Source organism: Macaca nemestrina, chromosome 10 (assembly GCF_043159975.1).
Source record: "Macaca nemestrina isolate mMacNem1 chromosome 10, mMacNem.hap1, whole genome shotgun sequence".
Taxonomy (NCBI): domain Eukaryota; kingdom Metazoa; phylum Chordata; class Mammalia; order Primates; family Cercopithecidae; genus Macaca; species Macaca nemestrina.
In genome coordinates, this window is record NC_092134.1 from 24073486 (window position 1) to 24099397 (window position 25912).

The 25912-nt window shown below is 48.2% G+C and overlaps 1 protein-coding gene and 1 long non-coding RNA gene across 6 annotated transcripts in view; one reads left to right on the forward strand and one right to left on the reverse strand.

Annotated features, from left to right (window-relative positions):
* The window catches only part of LOC105493456 (acetyl-CoA carboxylase beta), a 166463-nt gene that overhangs the window by 33190 nt on the left and 107361 nt on the right, over positions 1 to 25912 (reverse strand). For 4 of the 5 annotated variants that reach the window (XM_071071168.1, XM_011761128.3, XM_071071167.1 and 1 more), the window contains 13 exons: positions 24914 to 25014; positions 21312 to 21400; positions 21098 to 21222; positions 15389 to 15502; positions 15097 to 15210; positions 14090 to 14179; positions 12000 to 12118; positions 6667 to 6804; positions 5701 to 5800; positions 5503 to 5610; positions 3866 to 3922; positions 3584 to 3625; positions 1523 to 1738 (listed from right to left, as the gene is read on the reverse strand). In XM_071071168.1, coding sequence (XP_070927269.1) covers positions 1523 to 1738; positions 3584 to 3625; positions 3866 to 3922; positions 5503 to 5610; positions 5701 to 5800; positions 6667 to 6804; positions 12000 to 12118; positions 14090 to 14179; positions 15097 to 15210; positions 15389 to 15502; positions 21098 to 21222; positions 21312 to 21400; positions 24914 to 25014 — 1413 coding nt within the window. The remainder of the gene's footprint in view (positions 1 to 1522; positions 1739 to 3583; positions 3626 to 3865; positions 3923 to 5502; positions 5611 to 5700; positions 5801 to 6666; positions 6805 to 11999; positions 12119 to 14089; positions 14180 to 15096; positions 15211 to 15388; positions 15503 to 21097; positions 21223 to 21311; positions 21401 to 24913; positions 25015 to 25912) is intronic. The other variant, XM_011761132.3, reaches the window with a different exon arrangement.
* LOC105493455 (uncharacterized) lies at positions 13027 to 25644 on the forward strand. The gene is made up of 3 exons (XR_011608860.1): positions 13027 to 13130; positions 25372 to 25429; positions 25609 to 25644. It is a non-coding gene; the product is annotated as an uncharacterized lncRNA (long non-coding RNA).

Sequence of the window (25912 nt, forward strand, 5' to 3'; positions counted from 1 at the left end):
AGGCAGAGGTTGTAATGAGCTGAGATCGTGCCACTGCATCCAGCCTGGGTGACAAGAGCAAAACTCTGTCTCAAAAAATAAATAAATAAATAAATAAAACATCTAGTTGACTGAGGTAGCAAAAAACTGCAGGTAGCTTAATATCCATCAACAGGGCTGGGCGCAGTGGCTCACGCCTGTAATCCCAGCACTTTGGGAGGCTGAGGTGGGCGGATCACCTGAGGTCAGGAGTTTCAGACCAGCCTGACCAACATGGAGAAACCCTGTCTCTTCTAAAAATACAAAATTAGCTGGGCACTGTGGCACGCACCTGTAGTCCCAGCTACTTGGAAGGCTGAGGCAGGAGAATTGCTTAAACCTGGGGGCGCGGAGGTTGCAGTGAGCCGAGATCGCGCCATTGCACTCCAGCCTGGGCAACGAGAGCAAAACTCCGTCTCAAAATATATATATATATGTGTGTGTGTGTGTGTGTGTGTGTATGTGTGTGTATGTGTGTATATATATATACACATCAACAGGGGATTAGTAAAAGAAAAACAAAAAAAAACAACAGTTACACACGGTACATTCGTGCAAGGAAATAACATGGGGTGGACCATTCTTTATTAACAAGAAAGAGGTCCACAAGTAACTGACCAATTAAAGAATAACATATTCAAATATCTGTCCACTCTGAGCTCTGATCTGCAACTTATGCCTACAACTCTAGGTTTTAGGGATGGGATTATGTCTAGAAACAGTGAACAATTGAGCTGGCCCCTCAGTGACAGGATTTTGGGTCCATGCACTAGAGGTTCTTAAAAACAGTTTTCAGTCTTATTTAAAATTTTCACAATATAATCATGGATTACTTTTCTTTCTTTCTTTCTTTCTTTTTTTTTTTTTTTTTTTTGTGAGAGGATCTCGCTGTATCCCCCAGGCTGAAGTACAGTGGCTCCATCTCAGCTCACTGCCACCTCCACCTCCCGGGTTCAAGCAATTCTCATGCCTCAGCCTCCCGAGTAGCTGGAATTACAGGTGTATGCCACCATGCCCAGGTAATTTTTGTATTTTTAGTAGACACGGGGTTTCACCATGTTGGCCAGGCTGGTTTTGAACTCCTGACCTCAGGTGATCCACCCACCTCAGCCTCCCAAAGTACTGGGATTACAGGCATGGGCCACTGTGCCCAGCCATGAATTAGTTTTCTAAATGCAAGAAACAATGGAAAATGATCACTCAGTTGGCAAATATAAGAAATTCCCTGCACAAACCAGTATTTTTCTATCCTGAAATTTTCTTCTCATGCACAGAGATCCACATAATACAAGAAACAGATCCAAGTGCCACCAGCCTGGACGTGATCACAGGCCACTTTGCTGTCCGCCTCCTGCCCTGGACTGGAACATCACAAGGGCAGGACCCTGGGTGTCTGGTGTACTCTGCATCCCCAGTGTGCAGCCCAGGCCCCAGCACAGAGCAGGAGTGTAAGGAAGGGAGGGCCAGGTTCTGAGAGAGGAAGAAATGGTCTGCGACGTCTTACCTTTGTAATCAGGTCTGAGTGCCTGATGATGGCGCGGATGAAGAACCTATGGTCCGTCACTTCCGCCCCTTCCTTCACCTTGGCAGCACCCAGGTAAAGGTGCATCTTGTGGTTGGCACAGGGCACGGCGGTCAGATCGAAGTTACGCATCCGGCTGAGCTCCAGTTGGAAGGCCAGGGCAGGCTCCAAGTGACGGTAAATGCGATCTTCTGCAAACTGTAGGCGGACCAGAGAGAGAAGACAGACACACATACACAGTTTGACATTGGAGCTGCGTGTCTGCTTGGTCCACGCCCTACTCTGCAGACCCCTGGTGTCCATGGGTTTGGCACTCAGGAATGCAGCATTCATGACGTCCCTTAATTGTAAGCTGCGCCCAGGGCTCCAGATATTTGGGGTTTTGCTAAGATCTGAGGAGAACTACAGGCACTGCAAGCCTGGTGTGCTGGGTGCAGCGCTGGCTCCTGAGGGAGCCTAGCTAGTCCGTATCACCTGCCAGCGTGACCAGGCTGTTCTCCATCTGTCACAGCCTGTGGCAATTCTTGTGAAGCCACTAACCCCTGGTTTCTTGGTGGAAATTGGTTTCCAAAAAGAAAACAACTGACAGTACTGGAAACTAAACTGAAAAAAAAAAAAAATGAAGACTTTAAGAAAAGGATGGGTCTTAGCTAGAAAAATAAAGCTTTGGATAAATTAAAATGCAAAATGCTGAATTTGGTGGGGTCTTGAATCAGTGCTGGGAATAAACCTACCTGTTCTGCAACAGGGATTGGTGAACATTTTCTTAAATGGCCAGAGAGTAAATGTTTTAAGCTGATGGATCATACGGGCTCTGTCACAACTACTCAATTCTGCTACTGTTAGAGTGAAAGCCAGAGCAGACAATGTGGAATCAAATGGGTGTGGCCATGTTCCAATAAAACTTTGTTTGTAAAAACAGGCAGCTGGTCTGCAAGAGAGTTTGCCAACCCTGTTCCAGAAGAGCATAAGAAAAAGAGTTTGGAAAAAAATGTCTTACTGAGTACATCAGCAAGTACTGAAATTATTCAAGCAAGACAGAAACCTGTAGTGAGGCTAAAAGGGCAAGATTCTCAGGTCTGAGGGCCATGCAGGGAACAGAGGGCTCTCAGTGGAAATACAATCCCAGAGGAAGACTGCAGTCTACACAAAAGTTGCTACATTCTTGAATATGGGGATGCCTGAAGGACTGCAGACTTTATTCTTCATGAATATTAAAGATGCCAGGGAGCTGGGAGGCACAGTGGCATGTGCCTATAGTCCCAGCTACTTGGGAGGCTGAAGCAAGAGGATCACTTGAGCCTATAAGTTTGAGTCCAGCCTGGGCAACATAGTGAGACCCTATCTCTTTTTTTTTCTTTTCTTTTTTTTTTTTGAGACAGAGTCTCACTCTGTCACCCAGGCTGGAGTGCAATGGCATCATCTTGGCTCACTGAAACCTCAACTTCCCAGGTTCAAGCAATCCTCCCACCTCAGCCTCCCAAGTAGCTGGGACCACAGGCTTGCACCACAATGCCAGGCTGATTTTTTTTTTTTTTTTTTTTTTTTTTGAGAGGGAGTCTCGCTCTGTCGCCCAGACTGGAGTGCAGTGGCCAGATCTCAGCTCACTGCAAGCTCCGCCTCCCGGGTTTACGCCATTCTCCTGCCTCAGCCTCCCGAGTAGCTGGGACTACAGGCGCCCGCCACTTCGACCGGCTAGTTTTTTTTTTTTTATTTTTTAGTAGAGACGGGGTTTCACTGTGTTAGCCAGGATGGTCTCGATCTCCTGACCTCGTGATCCGCCCGTCTCGGCCTCCCAAAGTGCTGGGATTACAGGCTTGAGCCACCGCACCTGGCCTGATTTTTTAATGTTTTTGTAGAGACAGGGTCTCACTATGTAACCCAGGCTGGTCTAGAACTCCTGAGCTCAAGCAAACCTCCTGCCTCAGCCTCCCAAAGTGCTAGGATTATGGGCATAAGCCACCACGCCCGGGCCCCATCCCATTGCTTAAAAAATTAAAAAAGATGCCAGAGAAAAGAAAACATCATTACTTTTGGCCATACCTCATCTCTTGCTCTGAATGTGAAAAACTTGGGAAATTCTTTCTGCAAAAAGAAATCCACACACAAGACAATTAAATCAAGCAAGAGGCATTGAAATATTTACATACTTATTTAGTGATTGTAAATGATTACATTCACTTCTAGAATGAATCATTTGGAAATCCTTCTGTTTTCTAATGATTGATCTCTTTCACCCAAATCTACAAAATAAATATCAAATAAATGGCACACACCAAGGCTTGGAGAATGGAAAAGACTCACAGGGATGAACTGTGAACTAACCTCTTGGGCAATCAGGAATGTGATTCGTCGGAGTCCGTAATCCACAAGGATATTTTTCTGCATTAAAAACCAAAGACACAACGGAATATTATTTGGCCATAAAAAGAACTGAAGTATTGCTGCATGTTACCACACAGATGAACTGGTAAACATTATGCTAAGTGGAAGATGTCAATCATAAGAGACCTCCTGTGGTCTGATTCCATTTATATGAAACGTCCAGAAGAGGCAAATCTACAGAGACAGAAAGTAGATGAGTGGTTGCCTGGGGCTGTGGTGGGGAGAGGGTTTTGGGTCGGGGACAGAGGGGAGTGACTGCTAACAGGTACAGGGTTTTTCTTTTTTTTTTTTTTTTTGGGACAGAGTCTCGCTCTGGGGCCCAGGCTGGAGTGCTGTGGCCGGATCTCGGCTCACTGCAAGCTCCGCCTCCCGGGTTTACGCCATTCTCCTGCCTCAGCCTCCCGAGTAGCTGGGACTACAGGCGCCAGCCACCGCGCCCGGCTATTTTTTTGTATTTTTTTAGTAGAGACGGGGTTTCACCATGTTAGCCAGGATGGTCTCGATCTTCTGACCTCGTGATCCGCCCGTCTCGGCCTCCCAAAGTGCTGGGATTACAGGCTTGAGCCACCACGCCCGGCCGGTACAGGGTTTTTCTATGGAGTGATAAGAATGTCCTAAAATTGATTCTGGTGATGGTTGTGCAACCTGGTGAATATACTAAAAATATACTAAATTGTACACTTTTTTTCTTATTTCTTCTTAAAAAAAAAAACAAAAACGGGACACATGTGCAGAACGTGCAGGCTTGTTACACAGGTATCTATGTGCCATGGTGGTTTGCCACACCTACTGACCTGTCCTCTGAGTTCCCTCCCCTCGTCCCCCACCCCATGACAGGCTCCGGTGTGTGATGTTCCCCTCCCTGTGCCCATGTGTTCTCAGTGTTCAGCTCCCACTTATAGGTGAGAACATTTAGTATTTGGTTTTCTGTTCCTGTGCTAGTTTGCTGAGGATGATGGCTTCCAGCTTCATCCATGTCCCTGCAAAGGACATGATCTCATTCCTTTTTATGGCTGAACATCGCACACTTTAAATGGGTGAATTGTGTAGTATGTCAATGATGTCTCAATAAAGCTGTTATTTAAAAGATAATTTAAAAATATCACATTGTATATTGTAAATATATATAATTTTTTTTGAGACAGGGTCTTGCTCTGTCCCCCAGGCTGGAATACCACAGACTTAACAGAGCAACCTGCTGTTATTGGCACACTTGGTCATCGATCTAAGTAGCCATTTTAAAACTGCCATTTTCTGGATTATTCCAACAAAAACATTCCCAGAAAATCTCCCAACTATTTATTGGGTGTGCCCTCTGTACCTGGGACTGGCTAAGTCGTGAATATACCTTGTCATCGAATCACTGCAACACCATGAGTGAGAGAAATGCTCCCCCCACGTTCAGCCACATCTGCCCAAGGTCGCCAGCTATGAGGCGAGCAGAGCTAGAGTGGGAAGCCAGGTCTGTGGCTCTGAAGTGCTCAGCAGGTCTGCCTCCCCAGGGGCCGCCTCAATGAGCCTAGCCCCTCCTCCTTCTCCAAGAACCCCCACCAAAACCAGAGCCTTGCCCAGAGTACCTTGGACTGTACGAACGTCCGTAAAATCGGCACCAGTGCCTCATCCTCCAGGTGGTCTGCACACTGGATGGACACATTCAGAATGTGGATGGGGTCTTCTCTGAGGCTCTGAGAGGGAGAAGCAAGGGGTAGGGCTGGAAAGCCTGGGGGCCACGGCCCACCCGCTCCCTAGGTTGCTCCCCAGGCTTAGACGCTTACCTTGCAGTCATCCTCGGAGTACAGGGAGGTGCGGGCCTCGCTGAAGAGGGGGGTGTCTTTGGGCACGTTGGCGAAGCAAGAGATGACTTCATCAAAATTTCTGGGGGTGCGGGTAGAGAGGGAGGGCTGAGGGGCTGCTGACCCATGGGGATGAGGTCAAGCTTCCAAGCCAGGCAGCAGGGAGCGCCAGCCCCTCCCAGTTTCCCAGCCAACACCCTTTGATCTTATCCAACTCTCCAGAGCTCAGGAGGTTCCCATCTACTTTGTCCAAAGCACCCGTGAGGGGGTCCTTCCCAAAACGGAAGAATGAAACTAAGTGATCTGTGATCAGGAATACAGGGAAGGATTCCAACACTTTCGGGCATCAGCTGGGCTTGGATTAACTCTTGGCTCCCATTTTTACTGGCTGGGAGATCCTAGAAACCTCATCTCACCCCTGAGTCAAAGAAAGATAATAAGAGTAATCCCAATGACTCATGAGGCTGTTGTGAAAATTCCACAAGATACTCCAAGCACAAAGCAAAACACATGGTGAAGGGCTGAAAACAGACCAGTACAGTAACTATCGAGAGCTAACATTTAGTCACTATTCTATCTGCATACCAATTCTACTTTAAATATGTTATTTCACACATATTCTCTCATTTAATCCTCATGGCGTCCCTGTGAAGTGGGTCCTTTATCATTCCCATTTTACAGATGAGAAAGCGAAGGTATAGAGAGGTTAAATATTTTGCTCAGTCTCTCAGTTAGAAAGCACAGAGCCAGAATTCAAACCAGCAAGCTGACATGCAGGCTCACACTCTTAGCTACGATGCTATTATTATTCTGTTGTTATTGACGCGCTGTGCCATGTGTCTGGGTCTCTCCCACCCCATCTGTCCAGTGAATGGTTGGGGGGATTCAAGGGAAGCCTGCCCAGCCCCCATGCTCAGGGTGTTTGGGAGACCGGGCCACACTGGGTACCTGGTGAAGTCCTCGAATCTCCTGAAGGCTACCATGGCCCCCATGCGCTGGCACAGTGGGGAGAAGCCGCTGTCCATGAAGAGCTCTGTGCTGTGCCTCAGCAGGTCAGGGTTGGTGATGCTGATGGGCACGGTCATCCTGTAGGGTGATGGCAAGTGGGGGATGAGGCAGCTGCTTGCAGACCCAACGCTACGAGCTGTTCCTGCTCCTGAAGCTTCAGTGAGCTGGACCAGATTTAGAGCTCTTCCAAAGCGGGGCTTAAAATGGGCAGGGGATAAGACAATGGCTGGGGCCGGGGCCTGAGGAAGGTCTCATCTGATCCCTCAGGACCTAGTGAAGAGTAAGAGCTCAACAAATGTAGGAATCAATGATGCATGCATGAGAGTCCAGTCCCAACACAGTCCCAAGGGGAGCCCGAAGTGCTGAACTTGACCACAGAGAAGAAATACTCCCAGCATCAATTTCTCCTGGAGAAATCCACCAGCCCCAGGCAACCGGTGAGGGAGTCAGGTTGTTTCTGACAGACACTCCAGTCCTCTGCTCCCTCTAATCCCTCCCCCTCCATCAAACTTGTCCTTGAGACAAAGTCAGCAGCCTTCTGGAGTTTAGACGATGATGCTCCCAGAACTGGCTGCTCACCAGCAGCAAATCTCAATGGGCCACCTGAGGTTGTCAGAATTGGGCCTTGGAATCAGCTACCGGAGAGGTAATCATATGGTGCGCAGGAAGTCAACACAGCAGGCCCCACACTGCTCTTCTGAGAAAGGAGACCTGCTTGCCCTTGGCTGGCATCTGGGAACTTGGACTTGGGGAAGGTTCCTATCATTCCCTGAAGATGACAAGGGTGGCTCACTGCGCCTCACCCGTTTGCACAAACAGTGTGGTTTATGCTGAACACCTGCTTTCTTCTGCAAGCCTGAGATTTTGATGCAGGGCAGAGGGTGGTGTGACCAGCCACCAATCCCTGGTGTAGAGCTGGAAGACAACCCTTCACTTGTGTTGTCACAACTCCTTGCTGGGGGAACGAAGTGCGCCCTGCATGAGTCCACTGGGAGAGGACCCTGGCAGCGCACTTGCTTTCCTCTGGACTTCACCCTGATGCCTTCTGCCTTGGCTAACCGCTTGGTATCCTTGCCCCCTAATGAGTCAGTGCTATGAGCATGACCATGTCCTGAGACCTGTGAGTTCTTCTAGGCAATGATCGAACCTGGGGGTGCTTTTGGGGATCCTGACACAGGTGTGTGCATTCCTGTTGGGTGCTCTGAAATCATGATCATGGCCCCTCTGCTCCCCGACAGCTCAATCCAGGGGTCACAAACTTGCAGTGGCAGTGTGGCTGAATGCCGCTCACAGAATGACTTTGGGCCATGCAGCATTTTAATAACATACATGAATTAACATGCATTCATGTATTCATTTAACATGAACCACCTGTCCCTATTGAAAAATGGAAGGACTTCAGGTCAAAAAAAAAAAAAATAGATTTCCTGCTTCTGCTGGAAAAAAACAATGAGAAGTCTGGTTGTGATGGTCAGTTTCCTGCAGGGCAACAGTGGGGAGAGCTAGGACAGCAGCCCCATAGCAGGGGGATGTAGCCAGTTCCCACCCAGCGCAGAGGTCCAGGCCGCAGCTGGCACAAAGCCCTGCCAACCTCTCACCTGACCTTCCCTTGGGTCTTGGTGACCTAAAGCACCACGTGCCTGGCCCTACACACACAAGTGTTGAGGGCCAAGCTGGGCCGTCTTGGGGGTAGACTTTATTCCTCATGGCTCTTTACGGAGGCATCAAAGGGCTGGGTGGTGGGGGCACCCACAGGCAAGGTCTCTTCACAGGCCCAAAATACATTTCTGGCACTGACAGCAATTGTGAGAATCTTAGATGGCGAGGAATCCCCAGGGTCCTCAATGTCTCTCTGGGTCAAAAAAGGACCCTGTGCCCATACTGAAAATCACAACCAATAACCTGGATATACATGTAGATCACAAGGCATGACCCACAGCCCTCAGAAGAGCCGCCCTTCCCTTCCTAACAGGGCTGAATTGCTGAGACAATAAGATCAAAAGAGAAGGCCAGGCACAGGGACTTGCGCCTATAATCCCAGCACTTTGGGAGGCTGAGGCAGGAGGATCACTTGAATCCAGGAGTTCAAGACCAACCCGGGCCACATAATGAGACCCCTATCTATGCAAAAAAAATATTTTTAAAGAATTAGCCAGGTGTGGTGGCGCAAGCCTGTAGTCCCAGCTACACAGGGAGCTGAGATGGGAGGATCACTTGAGCCCAGGAGTTCAAGGCTGCAGTTAGCTATGATCATGCCACTGCTCTCCAGCCTGTTTAGACTCTGTCTCTAAACAACCAAACAAAAAAATCAAAAGAGAAAAGAATTCCTTCTCAGGAGTAGACAGCTACAAAATATCTTATACCACCACTGCTCCCCAAATCCCCAGAATGACCCCAGGCTGCAAGCAGTCAGTCCCCTTTCTCTCAATGGGGTAAAATGTCACAATCCTATTTTTGGAAATTAGAAGGGTAAAAACAAATAACTAGGAAAGGCAGTGCCTCCTGGGGAAGCCCCCTTGTCTTCATCCAAAACATGGCAGCATCTTTCTTCTTAAAACCAACAGGAAAAGAAAGTTAGCCTAAAAATCCCAAGAGGCCAGAAAAATCCCTGCTTCACCAAAGCATGAACCCTATTGCCTGTACAGATCTGATCAACCGAACTCCCAAATCACAGTGACATCACTGCAGCCATAGGCAAGGCCTTAGGCACCCCCATAAGAACCAAAACCAGAGGGGCGAGGGAGCGTGAGAGAAAACGCTTTGAATCCCAGGGAGACATAATTACTTTAAGAGAAGGTATCGCACTCTACCTGACCTAAATGGTATTAATACTTTGGGTCCTGAAACAAGATGGATTGAAAAAAAGACTGTGAGTGAGGAACTCAGACACATCTGCTATTCTTAGGTGAGCCAGGCATGGTGGCGCCTGTAATCCCATCACTTTGGGAGGCCGAGGTGCACAGATCATTTGAGGTCAGGAGTTCCAGACCAACCTGGTCAACACGGTGAAACCCCATCTCTACTAAAAATACAAAAAAAACTATTGGGGCTTGGTGGTGCATGTCTGTGGTCCCAGCTACTTGGGAGGCTGAGACAGGAGAATCGCTTGAACCCAGCAGGCGGAGGCTGCAGTGAGCTGAGATCGCGCCATTGCACTCCAGCCTGGGTGACAGAGTGAGACTCCATCTCAAAAAAATTTAAAAAAAGATATTCTCAGGTGAGAACACTGAGGGGATCTACTGAACTACAGCTCTTGGACAGCAGACTACAGTGGGCACAGACAGGACAGTGTGGGTGCCTCCGCACCTGGCTCAGAGGGCTGCTGAAGGCTGTGGAAAGGAATTGGAGGTGAGAGTGTGGCCTGGGCTCAAATTCCCACTCCACATGTACGAGCAGCTCAGCCTAGGTCAGGTGACGGCCCTGGGCCCCCATCTGTAAAACGAGGATGAGAACACATTTTTGGCTGACAGAGGATAAGAACTGAATAAAATAAGAGTGTGGACTAGGCACCATGGCTCACGCCTATAATCCTAGCATTTTGGGAGGCAGAGGCAGATGGATCACCTGAGGTCAGGTGTTCAAGACCAGCCTGGCTAACATGATGAAACCCCATCCCTACTAAAAATATAAAAATTAGCCAAGCATGGTGGTGCGTGCCTGTAGTCCCAGCTACTCGGGAGGCTGAGGCAGGAGAATCGCTTGAATCTGGGAGCTGAGATTGTGCCACTGCACTCCAGCTTGGGCAACAGTGCGAGAGTCCATCTCAAAAAAAAAAAGAAAAGAAAAAAAAGAGTGTGGGAGCGCTGAGCAGAGTGCCCAGGCCAATGGCATGCCACTAGATGGCAATAACAGAGTTAGTCATGGTCATCCCTGGGATCACTCACAGTCAACAACTTGCTTTGTGCCAGGCACTGTCTAAAATGCTACCTGTGCCTATCTCATGACTCTTCCCAATGGCTTGGGTGGCACTGTCCACTAGAACTTTCTACTATGACAGAATGTTCTAGAACTCCACTATCACATAATATGGCAGTCATGAGCCACACGGTATGACTGAGAAGCTGAATTCTTTTTTTTTTTTTTTTTTTTTTTGAGATAGAGTCTCGCTCTGTCACCCAGGCTGGAGTGCAGTGGCACAATCTCGGCTCACTGCAACCTCTGCTTCCCAGGTTTAAGCGATTCTCGTCCCTCAGCCTCCTGAGTAACCTGGGATTACAGGGGTGTGCCACCACGCCTGGCTAATTTTTATATTTTTAGTAGAAATGGGGTTTCACCAAGGTGGCCAGGCCGGTGTTGAACTCCTGGCCTCAAGTTCCTGATCTGCCCCTTTCAGCCCTCCGAAGTGCTAGGATTACAGGTGTGGGCTACTATGGCTGGCTCATTTGCATTCTTTGTTTTCTCTCTTTTTTTTTTTTTTTGAGATGACTCTTGTTCTGTCACCCAGGCTGGAGTGCAGTGGCACAATCTCAGCTCACTGCAACCTCCGCCCCCCGGGTTCAAGCAGTTCTCCCTCAGCCTCCCGAGTAGCTGGGATTACGGGTGCATGTCACCATACCAGGCTAATTTTTGTATTTTTTTTTCAGCAGAGATGGGGTTTCACCATGTTGGCCAGGCTGGTCTTGAACTACCGACCTTGTGATCCACCCACCTAGGCCTCCCAAAGTGCTGGGATTACAGGTGTGAGTCACTGCGCCTGGCCTCTTTTTTTTTTTTTTTTTTTGCTTTTTTTGAGACAGAGTCTCGCTTCTTCACCCGGGCTGGAGTGCAGTGGGGAAATGTCAGCTCACTGACTCACTCCACCTCCCGGTTCAAGTGATCCTCCTGCCTCAGCCTCCCCAGTAGCTGGGATTACAGGCATGTGCCACCACACCCGGCTAATTTTTGTATTTTTAGTAGAGACAGGGTTTCACTATGTTGGCCAGGTTGGTCTGGAACTCCTGACCTCAAGTGATCTGCCCGCCTCAGCCTCCCAAAGTGCTGGGATTACAGGCGTGAGCCAGCATGCCCAGCGCATGTGCATTCATGTTAATGTAAATAGGCACACATGGCTACTGTACTGAACAGTGCAGGTGTAGGAGGTGGGCTCTGCATTATCACCATGTTAGAGGGGAGAAAAATGGCACTGCAGGGAGCTCCCAGAGGGAAAGCGCTTATCGCTGATGTCTCCCCAGCAGCGTGCCCAAACACACTTGCCAGGTCGTTCCAGAGACAGGACGACAGAGGTCAGGGAGAACAGAAACACAGGCCATCCCTGGGTGTGTCTCATTCCATACCGGTTTGGGTGGGAGGAGGGCAGCATGAACTGGAATTCTACCACGCAGGTGCCGTCCGGGAGCTGCCGGTGCTGCAGGCTGTTTAACTCATAGGCGATGTAGCCCCTCCGCACGTAAACCTGACAAGGCAGAAGCACACGGACGTTCTCTTAGGGGGCACTGCAGAGTATCCTCAAAAGCTGAGGGCACTTACAGGGAAGGGGTACCAGAAATGACCTCTAAAAGGTCTATCTCTAGCAGGCCGGGTACAGTGGCTCACGCCTGCAAAAATTAGCTGGGCGTGTTGGAAAAACAAAACAAATCAACAAAAAACCCCAAAAGCATCCTAGAAAAATCTCTAATTGACACAAATAGTATTTAGCACTTTAAAAAGTCACTATAAGCCAAGCATGGTGGCATGCACCCGTAGTCCCAGCTACTGGGGAGGCTGAGGCAGGAGGATTGCTTGAGCCTAGAAGTTCAACTCCAGCCTGGGCAACATGGCAAGACCTGTCTCTAACAAAACAAAAACTGTTTTTTTTTTTTTTTTTTTTTTTGAGACGGAGTCTCACTGTGTCTCCCAGGCTGGAGTGCAGTGGCGTGATCTCGGCTCACTGCAAGCTCCGCCTCCCGGGTTCACGCCATTCTCCCGCCTCAGCCTCCCAAGTAGCTGAGACTACAGGCGCCCGCCACCACGCCCGGCTAGTTTTTTGTATTTTTAGTAGAGACGGGGTTTCACCATGTTAGCCAGGATAGTCTCGATCTCCTGACCTCGTGATCCACCCGCCTCGGCCTCCCAAAGTGCTGGGATTACAGGCTTGAGCCACCGCGCCCGGCACAAAAACTGTTTTTAAAGTAACTACAGAAGAGGTGTATTAGGTCTCACTGTCAGAAACAAAGAGCGAGGCCTGAGAAAGATTCTTCCAGAGGTGAAACCCATAGAAGGATAAAAGCTGCAGGCCCAGGAGACCCTGTGGCTGTAACACGCTAACAAGCCCACGATGGTCTCCATGAAGACCCAGTAAACCTTCTCACTGTGTGACTCACAGGCTCCCAAGGATGCAGAAGAGAAAGTGGGGGCAACAGGGGACTGAGACTGAGCTCAGAAGGTAAAGAATATTGGAAAAACTACTGCCAGCAAAGCAGTCCCAGGTAAGAGGCCCATGTTTAAAACACAAGACATCATCTCATATTTTCTTAAAAGGATTCTAAAAGGGCAGATTTACTGGGAGGCTGAGGCAGGCGGATCACTTGAGGTCAGGAGTTCCAGACCTGCCTGGCCAACACGGTAAAACCCTGTCTCTACTAACAATACAAAAATTAGCCAGGTGCGGTGGTGCACCCCTGTAGGCCCAGCTACTGGGGAGGCTGAGGAAGGAGAATCACTTGAAACCGGGAGGCAGAGGCTGCAGTGAGCTGAGATAGTGCCACTGTACTCCACCCTAGGCACCAGAGCGAGTCTCAAAATAATAATCATAATAAAAGAGCTGATTTAAAACTCCGATTTCCTGGAACCAACACACCACCTCTTGGTTCCTGAATTCAAGAAGACCTGAATTGTTGCTCCCAGGAGTAAGACCACCTGGATCACCTGGCTTTAATCTGGGTTTTGCTACCATCCATGCCCTTCTACCTCATCACTTGGGGGGCAGGGGGTTCACCTTAAGTTGTCACCTGGGTTCCTCTAGCTCTGGCGGTTCCAAGCAGAAAAGTCTTTCAAAGGTATTGAATGCACGTGAGTCAGAAAGTTTAGATGAGGTACCTCAGACTTGGCTCTCAGGGATTAGTATCTAATGTGCCCTGCCTGGAAGAGGCTGGAATGACACATGAGACAGCAGTGGTGACTAGCATGGAATCTGGAATGAGACAGACCCAATAATGCAAAACCTGGTTCTGCCACTTTCTAGCTGTGTGATGTTGCATAAGTCGCTTCACCTCTCTGAGCCTCAGTTCCTTCCTCTGTAAGATGGGACTATTAACATACCTACCTTGTATAAAAAAGGATAGGATCACATTCACAAGGCGTGTGGCCTAGGGTCAGGTGCATGGTGGCGGAAGTGAACAGCAGAACTGGCACGGTCAGTGCTGTTCTCTGGGCCTCTCCTACTTACCTCCAAGGATGCCATGCACACGACTTTGTTAGCGTGATAGAAGAAAGCAGGCAGGACGTCGAAGATGGTTGTTTCTGAAATTATTAACTTCTATGGGAAATGAAAAGGGGAAACAAGGAAAAGTAAATGTAAACAAGTTTCAGGTTTTTCTTTGTTTTTGTTTATTTGAGATAAGCTGGAGTGCAGTGGTGTGATCATAGCTCACTGCAGCCTCAAACTCCCAGCCTGAAGTGATCCTCCCACCTCAGCCTCTTGAGTAGATGGGACTACAGTGTGCACCAACATGCCTGGCTCTTTTTTTGTTTGTTTGTTTGTATGTTTTGTAGAGACAAGGTCTCACTATGTTGCCCAGGCTGGCCTCAAATTCCTGGGCTCAAGTGATCCTCCAGTCTTGGCCTCCTGAGTGCTGGGATTACAGGCATGAGCCATCTGCGCCCAGTCAGTGAGTAAGTTTTTTAATCACCAGTCTGATGAGTGGGGGCGGTAGAAACAGGGAGAAGTCATGCTTCGACCACTAAAAGCAATCAGTGCTCTGCAGTGCACTGGGTTCCTCCCGTTTAATCATGGGAGAGCTGACAGTGAAGAACTCTGGGATGATGGCACCTGGGACAGGTCTCCCAACAGGCACTGAGGGGGTACCTGAGAGCGTGTAAATGAGCCAGAGTCCAGAAACAGGGAAGATGAGGCCATCACTCAGCCATGGGAGGGCTCACAGCTTCCAGATATGCTCCATTACGGCTAAGGTTTGTAAACTGCACCAGGTGAGCCCCCGCTGCTGTCACACTGTCCTTCCTGCAGGACTGGGCTCCGTGCCCACCTCTCCTAGAGTCTCCCCAGGTGCCCCCTTGGGCAGCCCTGGCCACGTTGGGCTAAACTGCCTGCATCTGTGACTGTGCCCTGCACCCCACTGAGCACCTGGAGGGGCAAGAGGAGCCGCTTCCCCAGCGGCCCCCACCTGGGCCACAGTGTGTGCTCTGCAGAAGGTGAAAGGAAGGAGACGGGCTCACCTTGAGGTTCTCGGGGCAGAACTGATGGCCGTACATGTCAATGGCAGACAGGAAAATGGACTCCACCTGGTTGTGCCGCAGCTCATAGGAGGGGAGGTGGGAGGCAATCAGGATCTGCAGGGGGAGGGACGGGGGGGCTGGTGTGAGCCAACCTCCCAGGGGAGAAGGCAGAGGCTCGGACACGGGCCGGCAGCGTGGTGGGACCCTGCATGGTGAGGGCTGAGCACAGTAGGGGCCACACAGGAGGGTGGGGGGAAGCGCACATCATGGGGACCGCACCCCGAAACCCTACCTGCCGGGCTCTGAGGGCCACTTTGCAGTGCTCGCTTTTGCTCAGCTGAGTGAGCTCATTAAGGATGGAGGTCAGCTCGTCCGATAGGGAAGGGTCTGGGCCACACAGCTCATCCTTAAGGGACAAAAAAAGAAGCCAAATGGCTTTTCTCCAGCCCAGGGAAACATGCAGCACTCATCTCGGCTGGGGGAGCGCCCGCCCCAAAAGCCAGACAGCTGCTCCGCTCTCCAAACAGGCCCGGCACAGCCTGATATGCAAATCCTCACCACTTTCTCCTGTCATTCATTCATTCATTCATTCACTCACTCACTCACTCACTTGGCCACCCATTCATCCACCCCAAAACATGCCCTAAATGCCTGGTAAGAACAAACAAATACAACTAAACCCCTGCCTACATTACTATAAATAGCCAGTGATAAGGCCAGGTGTGATGACTCACACCTGTAATCCCAGCACTTTAGGTGGCTGAGGCAGGAGGATCACTTGAGCTTAGGAGTTTGAGACCAGCCTGGGCAACAGGGCAAAACCTCATCTCTATATAAAAAATATATATATAAAAATTAGCCAGGCATGGTGGCACGTGCCTGTAGTCCCAGCTACTCGGGATCCGTTGGGAGGTGGAGGTTGCAGTGAGCTGAGATTGCACCACTGCACTTCAGCTAGACTCTGTCTCCAAAAAAAAAAAAAAAAGTCAGTGATTATCAGGTGCATACTGTGTGCCAGGTGGCTAGTAAACAGCTAGACCCTTTATATACAACTCCCCAAATTCTCCCACCCCCATGAGGAGTTACTTACTTTGATTCCCATTTTACAGATAAGAACACTGAGGCTCAAAGAGGCAATATGCCTCACCCCAAAGCCACCAAACGTGTGCAAGACAGAGCGAGATTCTAACAGAGGACTGTTCTGCCCCCAAAGCCTCCCGCTCTTTCCCCTACACATTGCTGCCTGACTTAATGGGTTCACAGTTTCAGAGGAGAGGGACGTGGGGTTGAATCTTACAGGAGGGAGGAACAGTGTGTCTGTGTTGCATCCCTCCGCTCTGCTTCTGAAAGAAGAGCCTTTCTGCTGGAGACCAGGGCTGGGTGCAGCTGGTGTTCGCATCTCCTCTTGTGCCCTAAGTGCATGCGGGGCCTGGGAACGGCTCAGCGCAGGTGCTCCCTAACCACCCACTGAAGACAGAGCAATGAATGCTAAATATCAGAGCTCCTGAGCAATGTGCCCCCATTCCCTACCCCAGGCATCCACTAAGCCTGGTCTTCCAGAAGTCACCAGACGGTACAGCTATGGGGCATTTTTTTCTACATGTGTTTCTGCATTTTCCTATTCTAATGAACCGATATTGATTTTATCATCAGAAACAATTTTAACATATTGATATTTCATACACAAACACACAGGAATGTCAATGCTGAAGAAATGTGGTAGGAAAGTATCTAAATCTCCTCTCCCTTCTCTGATTTACTTTCTATTACCAAACGGTGGTGGCATAACTCTCCACCAATCCCCTAGGCTTGTGGCTCCCAGGGCAGGACAGCACAGGTGCTGGCCAGCAGCTAGACTGGTGGTTTTCTAAGAGGTGAAAAACTCAAGAGTTGTTTGTGTGAACATTTTTTAAATTCCCACATACACATCTAAGCGTGAACGTTAAAAAATATGACCATTGCCTTCTACATACTACTACTACTAATAATAATAATAACAAAAATATTTTTCTAGGCAGGGCACGGTGGCTCATGCCTATAATCCCTGCACTTTAGGAGGCCAAGGCAGGCAAATCACCTAAGGCCAGGAGTTCAAGACCAGCCTGATCAACATGGCGAAACCCTGTTTCCTACTAATACTACAAAAAAATTAGTCAGGTGTGGTGGTGCATGCCTGTAGTCCCAGCTACTCCGGAGGCTGTGGCAGGAGAATCACTTGAACCCAGGAAGCAGAGGTTGCAGTGAGCCGAGATTGTGCCACTGCACTCCAACCTGGGTGACAGAGCAAGACTCCGTCTCGAAAAAAAATAAAACAAAAAACAAAGAAAAAACATTTTTCTTTCTTGTTAACTTAGCGAAGCAGTGTCATCTTGTAAATTTTAGTCCACAGAATCATGTTTTGTTGCTTTGTGTCACTAACGAAGTCCCATGACCAGTGAATTGGTGTCAGAAACTAGGTCCCTTTAAAAGCCTCAAAAAAATTCATTTCAAAGTAACCATTCAATTCGCAAGTCTTTGTTCAAAACCTCTCAGGTACCAAATGCCATCAGGAGCAGAGAACTCACTATTTTCTAACAAATGGGACCAAGAAAGTCAGAAGAATAATGAATCTCACATTTATCTCCAGACTGTAATTGGTTCAACATTTGTAGCCTCTATCATCAAGGAGGTCCAGGCAAATGTCCCAATTCCCAAGAGCTGGGGGCTGCTCCACCCATCTTGCCTTGGCTGTCCTCCGGTGTACGTGACCTTTCAGGACTTCATGCCCAGAAGAGAGTCAATATGGGCACAGAGGAACGACCAGCATAATAACCCACAGACCCAAGCCCCAGCCTTTGAATGACAACTGGCTGTAATAGATTACAGGCATATTGTGCTTGACAAACACTCGAACTCCAGGAAACTCCATCCAAACAATGTATTTTGAAAAGCATTATATTATTTTAGCAATAGAACTCCCCACAAAGAGTGGATATCTCCTTGGGTGTAAGTTCCCAGTCCTGGCTGCACGTTGCAATCACTTGGGGAGTCCTCCCTCCCAATCAATTTTTACAAACTTCAAAACTACAGACGAATTGAAGATGACTATGTTGAAAACCCCATAGTAATCACCTACATTCACTAATTGTTAAACTTTTACCATATTATCATATTTGATTTTTCTCTAATAAGAACATGCATGTGCATACACACACACTCTCTTTTTCTGAAAGTCAGTTGCAGACACCACAATCCTTTATACTATTTTAGCACATATCTCCCTCCCACCTACCTACAGAACCATTAAAACACCACAGAAACTGAACATTAAACCAATAATATTGTCTAATATACAGTGCACATTTAAGTTTCCCACAGGGAAACTTTCAAAAAGCACTAATGCCTGGGCCCCACCCCTAGAAACTCTGATTAAATTGACCAAGGGTGGGGCATGGGCAATTGTATTTTTTAAAAGTCTCTCCACCCCCTAGGTGATTCTAATGTACAACCAGGATTGAAAGCTGCTGTGTGAGATTTTTAAATGGTTCTTTACCAAAAACCCCAATATTTATTAATGCAATTTGGATAGGGGATAGGGTACTAACTGTCCTTTAAGATCATGGCCAAACTCTGCCCACTGACTGTTTTTGTAAATAAAGTTTTATTGGAACATAGCCATCCTCATTCATGTATCTATTGTCTGTAGTTGTTTTCAGGCTACAGTGGCAGAGCTCACAGAGCTGAGTAGTGGCTACAGGGGATGGACGTCCTCAAGCCTAAAATCTTTACTATCCGGGGCCCTTCACACACACACACACACACACACATACACACACACAAATTTGCCAGGCCCATTGTGGTGGCTCATGCCTATAATCCCAGCACTTTGGGAGGCCAAGGCTTGTGGATCCCCTGAGGTCAGGAATTCGAGACCAGCCTGGGTAACATGGCAAAACCATGTCTCTACTAAAAATACAAAAATCAGCTGGGCGTGGTGGCGCATGCCTGTAATCCCAGCTACTCCAGAGGCTGAGACAGGAGAATCACTTGAACCCTGGAGGCGGAGGGTGCAGCGAACAGAGATCGCACCACTGCACTCCAGCCTGGGCGACAGAGTGAGACTCTGTCTCAAAAAACAAACAAACAAACAAACAAAAAAGATAGATAGAAGACAGATAGATAGAACCCGGGAGGCGGAGGTTGCAGTGAGCCAAGATTGTGCCATTGTACTCCAGCCTGGGCGACAGAGCAAGACTCCGTCTCAAAAAAAAAAAAAAATTGCCAAACCCCTTTCTACCATAAGCCAAGTCCAAGTCTCTTTTACTTTGCTGATCCTACATTTTCCAAGTCAGTTGCCAGGGACATATCAAAGAATAATATTTTTAGTCATAAAAGACTGCTATTATTGGCCAGGCGCAGTGGCTCATGCCTGTTATCCCAGCACTTTGGGAGGCCAAAGCAGGAAGATTGTTTGAGCCCAGGAGTTCAAGATCAGCCTGGGCAACATGGTGAGACCTCATCTCTACAAAACAAACCAATACACAAACAAACAAACTAGCTGGGTGTGGTAGTGTGAGTCTGCAATCCCAGCTACCTGGGAGGCTAACGTGGGAGGATGGCTTAAGGCCAGGGGATAGAGGCTACAGTGAGCCATGATGGTGCCACTGCACTCCAGCCTGGGCAACAGAGTGAGACCCTGTTTCAAAAGAAAAAATAGACAAAAAACAAAAGACTGCTATTATCAAGTGAAAAGAGAAACAAGAACAGAGACTCCATACCTCTTCTTCTTCACACACAGGACTCAAAATCCAATATCCCACGGCTAATAGTTCATGACTCTGGAGTCAGACTAGTGGTTCAAATCCTGGCTCTACATTTAGGAGCTGGATGCCCTTGAGTAAGTGGCTTAATTTCTCTGTGCTCTGCCAAAGAGCTGTGACAGCAGTACCCACTTTCTAGGACTGCTGTGAGAATTAAATGAGCAACTGTGTATTTGGAAAGCACTTCAAGAGTACCTGGCACAAAGTAGGTGCTTTGCATTAGTCATGATCTCCCCAGGGGCCAACAAATCCCACCCGTTGCCTGTTTTTGTATACAAAGTTGGGTTTTTTTGGTTGTTTTTTTGAGACAGGATCTCATTCTGCCACCCAGGCTGGAGTGCAGTGCTGTGATCACAGCTTACTGCAGGCTTAACATCCCAGGCTCAAGTGATCCTCCTGCCTCAGCACCCTGAGTAGCTGGGATGACAGGTGCATATCACCACACCTGGCTAATTTTTGTACTTTTTGTATAGATGAGGTCTCCCTGTATTGCCCAGGCTGGTCTCAAACTCCTGGCCTCAAGTGATCCTCCTGTCTCAGCCTCCCAAAGTGCTGGGATTACAGAAGTGAGCCACAGTGCCCAGCTTTAGTTTTTTTTTTTCCCTAAGAAATGGAGTCTTAGAATATTGCCTAGGCTGGACTTGAACTCCTAGGTTCAAGTGATCCTCCCACCTCAGGCTCCCAACAAAGTTTTATGGGAACACAGCCATGCCCATTCGCTTACATTGTACAAAGGCAGTGTTGAGTGGTCAAGACAGAGACCACGGCAACCTGCAAAGTCTAAAATATTTACTTTCTGGCTTACTTTTTCTTTTCTTTCCTTTTCTTTTCTTTATTTTTTGAGACAGTATCTTGCCCTGTTGCCCAGGCTGGAGTGCAGTGCCACGATCTTGGCTCACTGCAACCTCTGCCTCCTGGGTTCAAGCGATTCTTCTGCCTCAGCCCCCCAAGTAGCTGGGATTACAGGTACGCGCCACCATGCCCAGCTAATTTTTGTATTTTTAGTAGAGACGAGGTTTCACCACATTGGCCAGGCTGATCTCGAACTCCTGATCTCAAGTGATCTGCCCGCTTCAGCCTCCCAAAGTGCTGGGATTAGAGGCATGAGCCACCGCGTCCGGCCACTTTCTGCTCCTTGTTAGAAAACGTTTGCGGACTCCTGACCCACCCCCGGTTGGGTAACAGGCCCTCTTCCTGCTTACGATCAGCATGATCACCAGCTGGTTCTTCTTGGCCACCTGTGCGTGGGAGAAGATGCAGTCCAGCACCTGGGACATGTCTGGCTTGAACTGCTCCCTGAGGTTTATCACACACTTGTCGTAATGGGCTAGGGGGAGACAAAACACCATGCAGAGGTAAAGTTCAGGCTCCTCAGCCCCCCACCATCCCACTGGTGTTGGCATCAGCATCTCTTGCCTTGCTGAAAATGGTGCTCGACATGCAAGTATCTTCTCAGGAGATCCAACACCACTGTTTTCATATAGCCGCGGATCCCGCTGCGGTATCTGGGGAGAAGGGAAGGCTGCTCTTAATGCTCACACCCCTTCCTTGAGTACCTGAATATTTAATATTTTCTTTTTATGATTTTTAAAAAGAGAAAGGATTGGCTGGGCGGGGTGGCTCACACCTGTAATCCCAGCACTTTGGGAGGCCGAGGCAGGCAGATCACGAGGTCAGGAGATCGAGACCATCCTGGCCAACATGGTGAAACCCTGTCTCTACTAACAATACAAAAACAAGCTGGGCGTGGTGGCAGACGCCTGTAGTTCCAGCTGCTCAGGAGGCTGAGGCAGGAGAATCACTTGAATCTGGAAGGAGGAGGTTGCAGTAGCTGAGATCGCACCATTGCACTCCAACCTGGGTGACAGAGCAAGACTCCGTCTCAAAAAAAAAAAAAAAAGAGAGAGAGAAAGGATTTTAGAAAGGACATGGAGATGGAAGGACCACTGGAGACCAGGAGTTCAAGCCTGGGCAATATTGCCAAGACCCAATTTCTACAAAACAAAACAAAAAATTAAGGCCAGTCATGGTGGCTCACGCCCATAATCCCAGCACTTTGGGAGGCTAAGGCAGGAGGATCATTTGAGCCCAGAAGTTCAAGAGCAGCCTAGGCAACAAGGTGAGACCTTGTCTTTATAAAAAAATCAAAAAAATCAGCCGGGAGTGGTAGCGCATGACTGTGGTCCCGGCTACATAGGAGGCTGAGGCGAGAGGATCACTTGAGGCCAAGAGGTCAAGGCTGTTGTGAGCTACGATCGCACCACTGCACTCCAGCCTGGGCGATAGCTTGTCTCAAAATAAATTTTAAAAAATTAATTAATTAACTAGTTAATTTTAAAATAATTTTTTTTAAAGTATCTAGAGGCAGCCTCTAATCCTGAGGCCTTCAAAGGATATGGAGTTGGTTCATCTGCAGGCCAGAAAGAACACTGCCCTGCCCAAGGTCCCACATCAAACTGGAGGCAAAACCGGAGTAGATCCCAAGCCTAATACTTGGGAGGGCGCCTTTCTGGCCACAGAGAAAACAAAAACAAAAACAAACAAACAAACACACAAACCCCTTAATAGATTTCGGATACTGAACGGGGTAGCCAAGTTTAGCAAGCTTTAACCATTAAAACAAAATTTTTCAATCACTTACCCAATGTATAGAGACCATTTTAAAAAGACAAACTGGAAAAACATTTACCAAAAGATCTCCATGTAAATTTTGCTTCTCTCTTTTTTTTTTCTTGTTTTGAGACAGGTTCTTGCTCTGTCACCCAGGCTGGAGTGCAGTGGTGCAATCACAGCTCACTGTCATCTCTGCCTCCCGGGCTCAAGCAATCTTCCCACCTTAGCCTCTGCAGTAGCTGGGACCACAGGTGCCCACCACCATGCCCGGCTAATTTTTGTATATTTTGTAGACAGATTTCACCATATTGCCCAGGCTGGTCTCGAACTTCTGAGCTCAAGCAATCCACCTGCCGTGGCCTCCCAAAGTGCTGGGATTATAGGTGTGAGCCATCGCACCTAGCCGCTTCTCTTTTAAAACAAAGTTTTAACCTGGATGTTCCTCCAAAAATCTGAACGCAGGGGTCAAGTTTCTCAGGAGATGTGACACTGAGTTGTGGGGAAGTAGAAACTAGCTTAACTGCAGCATCACCAAATAACAACAAAACAGATCAAGATGCTAAAAGACTCTCTGATCCGAATGTGATTTTAAAACACATACTTATACAACACAGGACAGAGTTTTAATACTTACGTTCAGCACAGAAAATTTGCCAGAAAATTCAGTTAATTTATTAATGATTCATTTTTCCTAGATGTTTCTCTGAAGCTTAAAGGATGGGCTTAAGGTTAGCAGTCGATGTGTTTTAAGAGGACTCCCTTCCTAGCCCCTGGCTGTGAAACTTGCAGTTTGTGGGGAATCCACACTAAAATCTCTCCCTGACAGCTGGGGAGCTCCTTGAAAAGAAGGCCGGTTTTCTACAATCTTACATTCTTTGTACCTGGGAGTTTCTGGCACATGGGAAACATGCCTGGAATTTATTGGTTTAAATCCAATAATGCTTTGATTCCTTTTTTTCTTTTTCGTAAAAGACAAGGTCTTGCTCTGTCCCCCAGGCTGGAGTGCAATGGCATGATCACAGCTCACTACAACCTCAAACTCCTGGGATCAAGCAGTCCTCTCACCTCAGCCTCCTAAGTAGCTAGGCCTATAGGTACACACCACCATGCCTGACTCTTTTTTTTTCTCTTTTTTTTGTACAGACAGGGTCCCGCTACATCACCAAGGCTGGTCTCCAACTCCTGGCCTCAAGTGGTCCTCTTGCCTTGGCCTCCCAAAATGCTGGGATTACAGGCATGAGCCGCAGCACCTGGCCCTGATTGTCTTCATAAGGAAAGCTTTCTTGCTAGGTGGATTTTTCGTGAAAAGTGGCAGAAAATCCTTTTGTCGGCCAGGCGTGGTGGCTCACGCCGTAATCCCAGCACTTTGGGAGGCCGAGGCAGACGGATCACAAGGTCAGGAGATTGAGACCATTCTAGCTAACACGGTGAAACACGGTCTCTGCTAAAAATACAAAAAAGAAATTAGCCGGGCATGATGGCAGGCGCCTGTAGTTCCAGCTACTCAGGAGGCTGAGGCAGCAGAAGAATGGCATGAACCCAGGAGGCGGAGCTTGCAGTGAGCCAAGATCGTGCCACTACACTCCAGCCTGGGCGACAGACTGAGACATCATCTCAAAAAAAAAAAAAAAGAAAAAAAAAATCCTTTTGTCATCAGAATAGTCCTGCAGCAGAAAACCCCTGTACAATAAAAAACTACTTGAGACAAATTCAAATTATTCATCCACTTTTCTTTGCAATTGTCCCAAAAGCCACAATGATAACAATTTGTGCAGTCTTTTATCATACATAAAGCTATTTCACCACACTGTCTCAATCTAATGTAACTATCAAGTATTTACTATTTGTCAGCACTTCACAAAACTTAATACATTTATAGGCCAGACATGGTGGCTCACGCCTGTAATCCCAGCACTTTGGGAGGTCGAGGCGAGTGGATCACTTGAGGTCAGGAGTTCGAGACCAGCGTGGCCAATATGGTGAAACCCCGTCTCTACAAAAAGTACAAAAATTGCCCGTAATCCCAGCTACTCGGGAGGCTGAAGCAGGAGAATCGCTTGAACCTGGGAGGCAGAGGTTGCAGCGAGCTGAGATCATACCACTGCTCTCCTCTGTGGGAAGGAGCCTCTGTCTCAAAAAAAAAAAAAAAAAAAAATTCATTCCTTTATAATCCAAACAACTTGTCTTGAAAAGTGTTTTTATTTCCATTTTGCCAGCCGGCAAACAGCTTCACAGAAGTAAAGTGCCTTACCCAGGGTTCTGCTGTTAGTAATGGCACCGCAGGACCATAACGCACTTTCTCGCAGCGCAAGCCTGCCCGGAAGACAGCCCCAGAGCACCACCCTGGTGCAATGCATGCGACGATCAGGTGACAACCACATCCCATGGGGAGACCTAGGATTTACCTCTGGACCAACTGCACGATGCTCTGGGTGTTGAGGAAGAAGACCTCTCGGTCAGCCTTCCGCTGCAGGGTGGCTGCGTGGCAGTCCAGGATGGTGGCTATCTGGATGGGAAAACAAGACAGATCTGACTGCTGATGATTCACATGCCACACAGCAGTCCTCTAAAGCAGGGGTCCCCAAACCAGTACCCAAACCAGCACCGGTCTGTGGCCTGTTAGGAACTGGCTGAACAGCGGGAGGTAAGCAGTGGAAGAAGGAGCGAAGCTTCGTCTGTATTTACAGCCCCCGATTGCTCATATTACCATCTGAGCTCCACCTCCTGTCAGATCAGCGGGAACGTTAGATTCTCACAGGCGCGCAAACCCTGCTGTGAACCACGCCTGCGAGGGATCTAGGTTGCATGCTCCTTATGAGAATCTGAGGCCTGATGATCTGTTGCTATCTCTCATTACCCCCAGATGGGACCGTCTAGGTGCAGGAAAACAGGCCTGGGGCTCTCAAAGATTCTACATTATGGTGAGTTGTATAATTATTTCATTATATATTACAATGTAATCATAATAGAAATAAAGTGCACCATAAATGTAACGCACTTGAATCATCCCGAAACCACCCCCGTCCCCGGTCTGTGGAAAAACTGTCTTCCACAAAACCGGTCTCTGGTGCTAAAAAGGTTGGGAACTGCTGACCTACAGGACCCACCACAGCCTCCCAGGGAGGTCCCATCCAAGGCTCATTTGAAGATTGAAAATTCCAGGCCCAAAGCCTTCCAGCTACCCTGCAACACCCCTGTTCATCCCTTCAACGGTGAGGAATTCAAGCGCTCAAAATGCCAGCAATCACATGGAGAAGTGCACACATTCGACTTCTACCGGTCTGCACATATGAACGGGATGGGGAATGAGGAGATGGGAATGTCCCACTCTAGCAAAAACCAGGGTGCCGGTGGGGAAGGGTCCTGTCTTTATCATTAGACGTAATGTTATTGGTATATTGCCT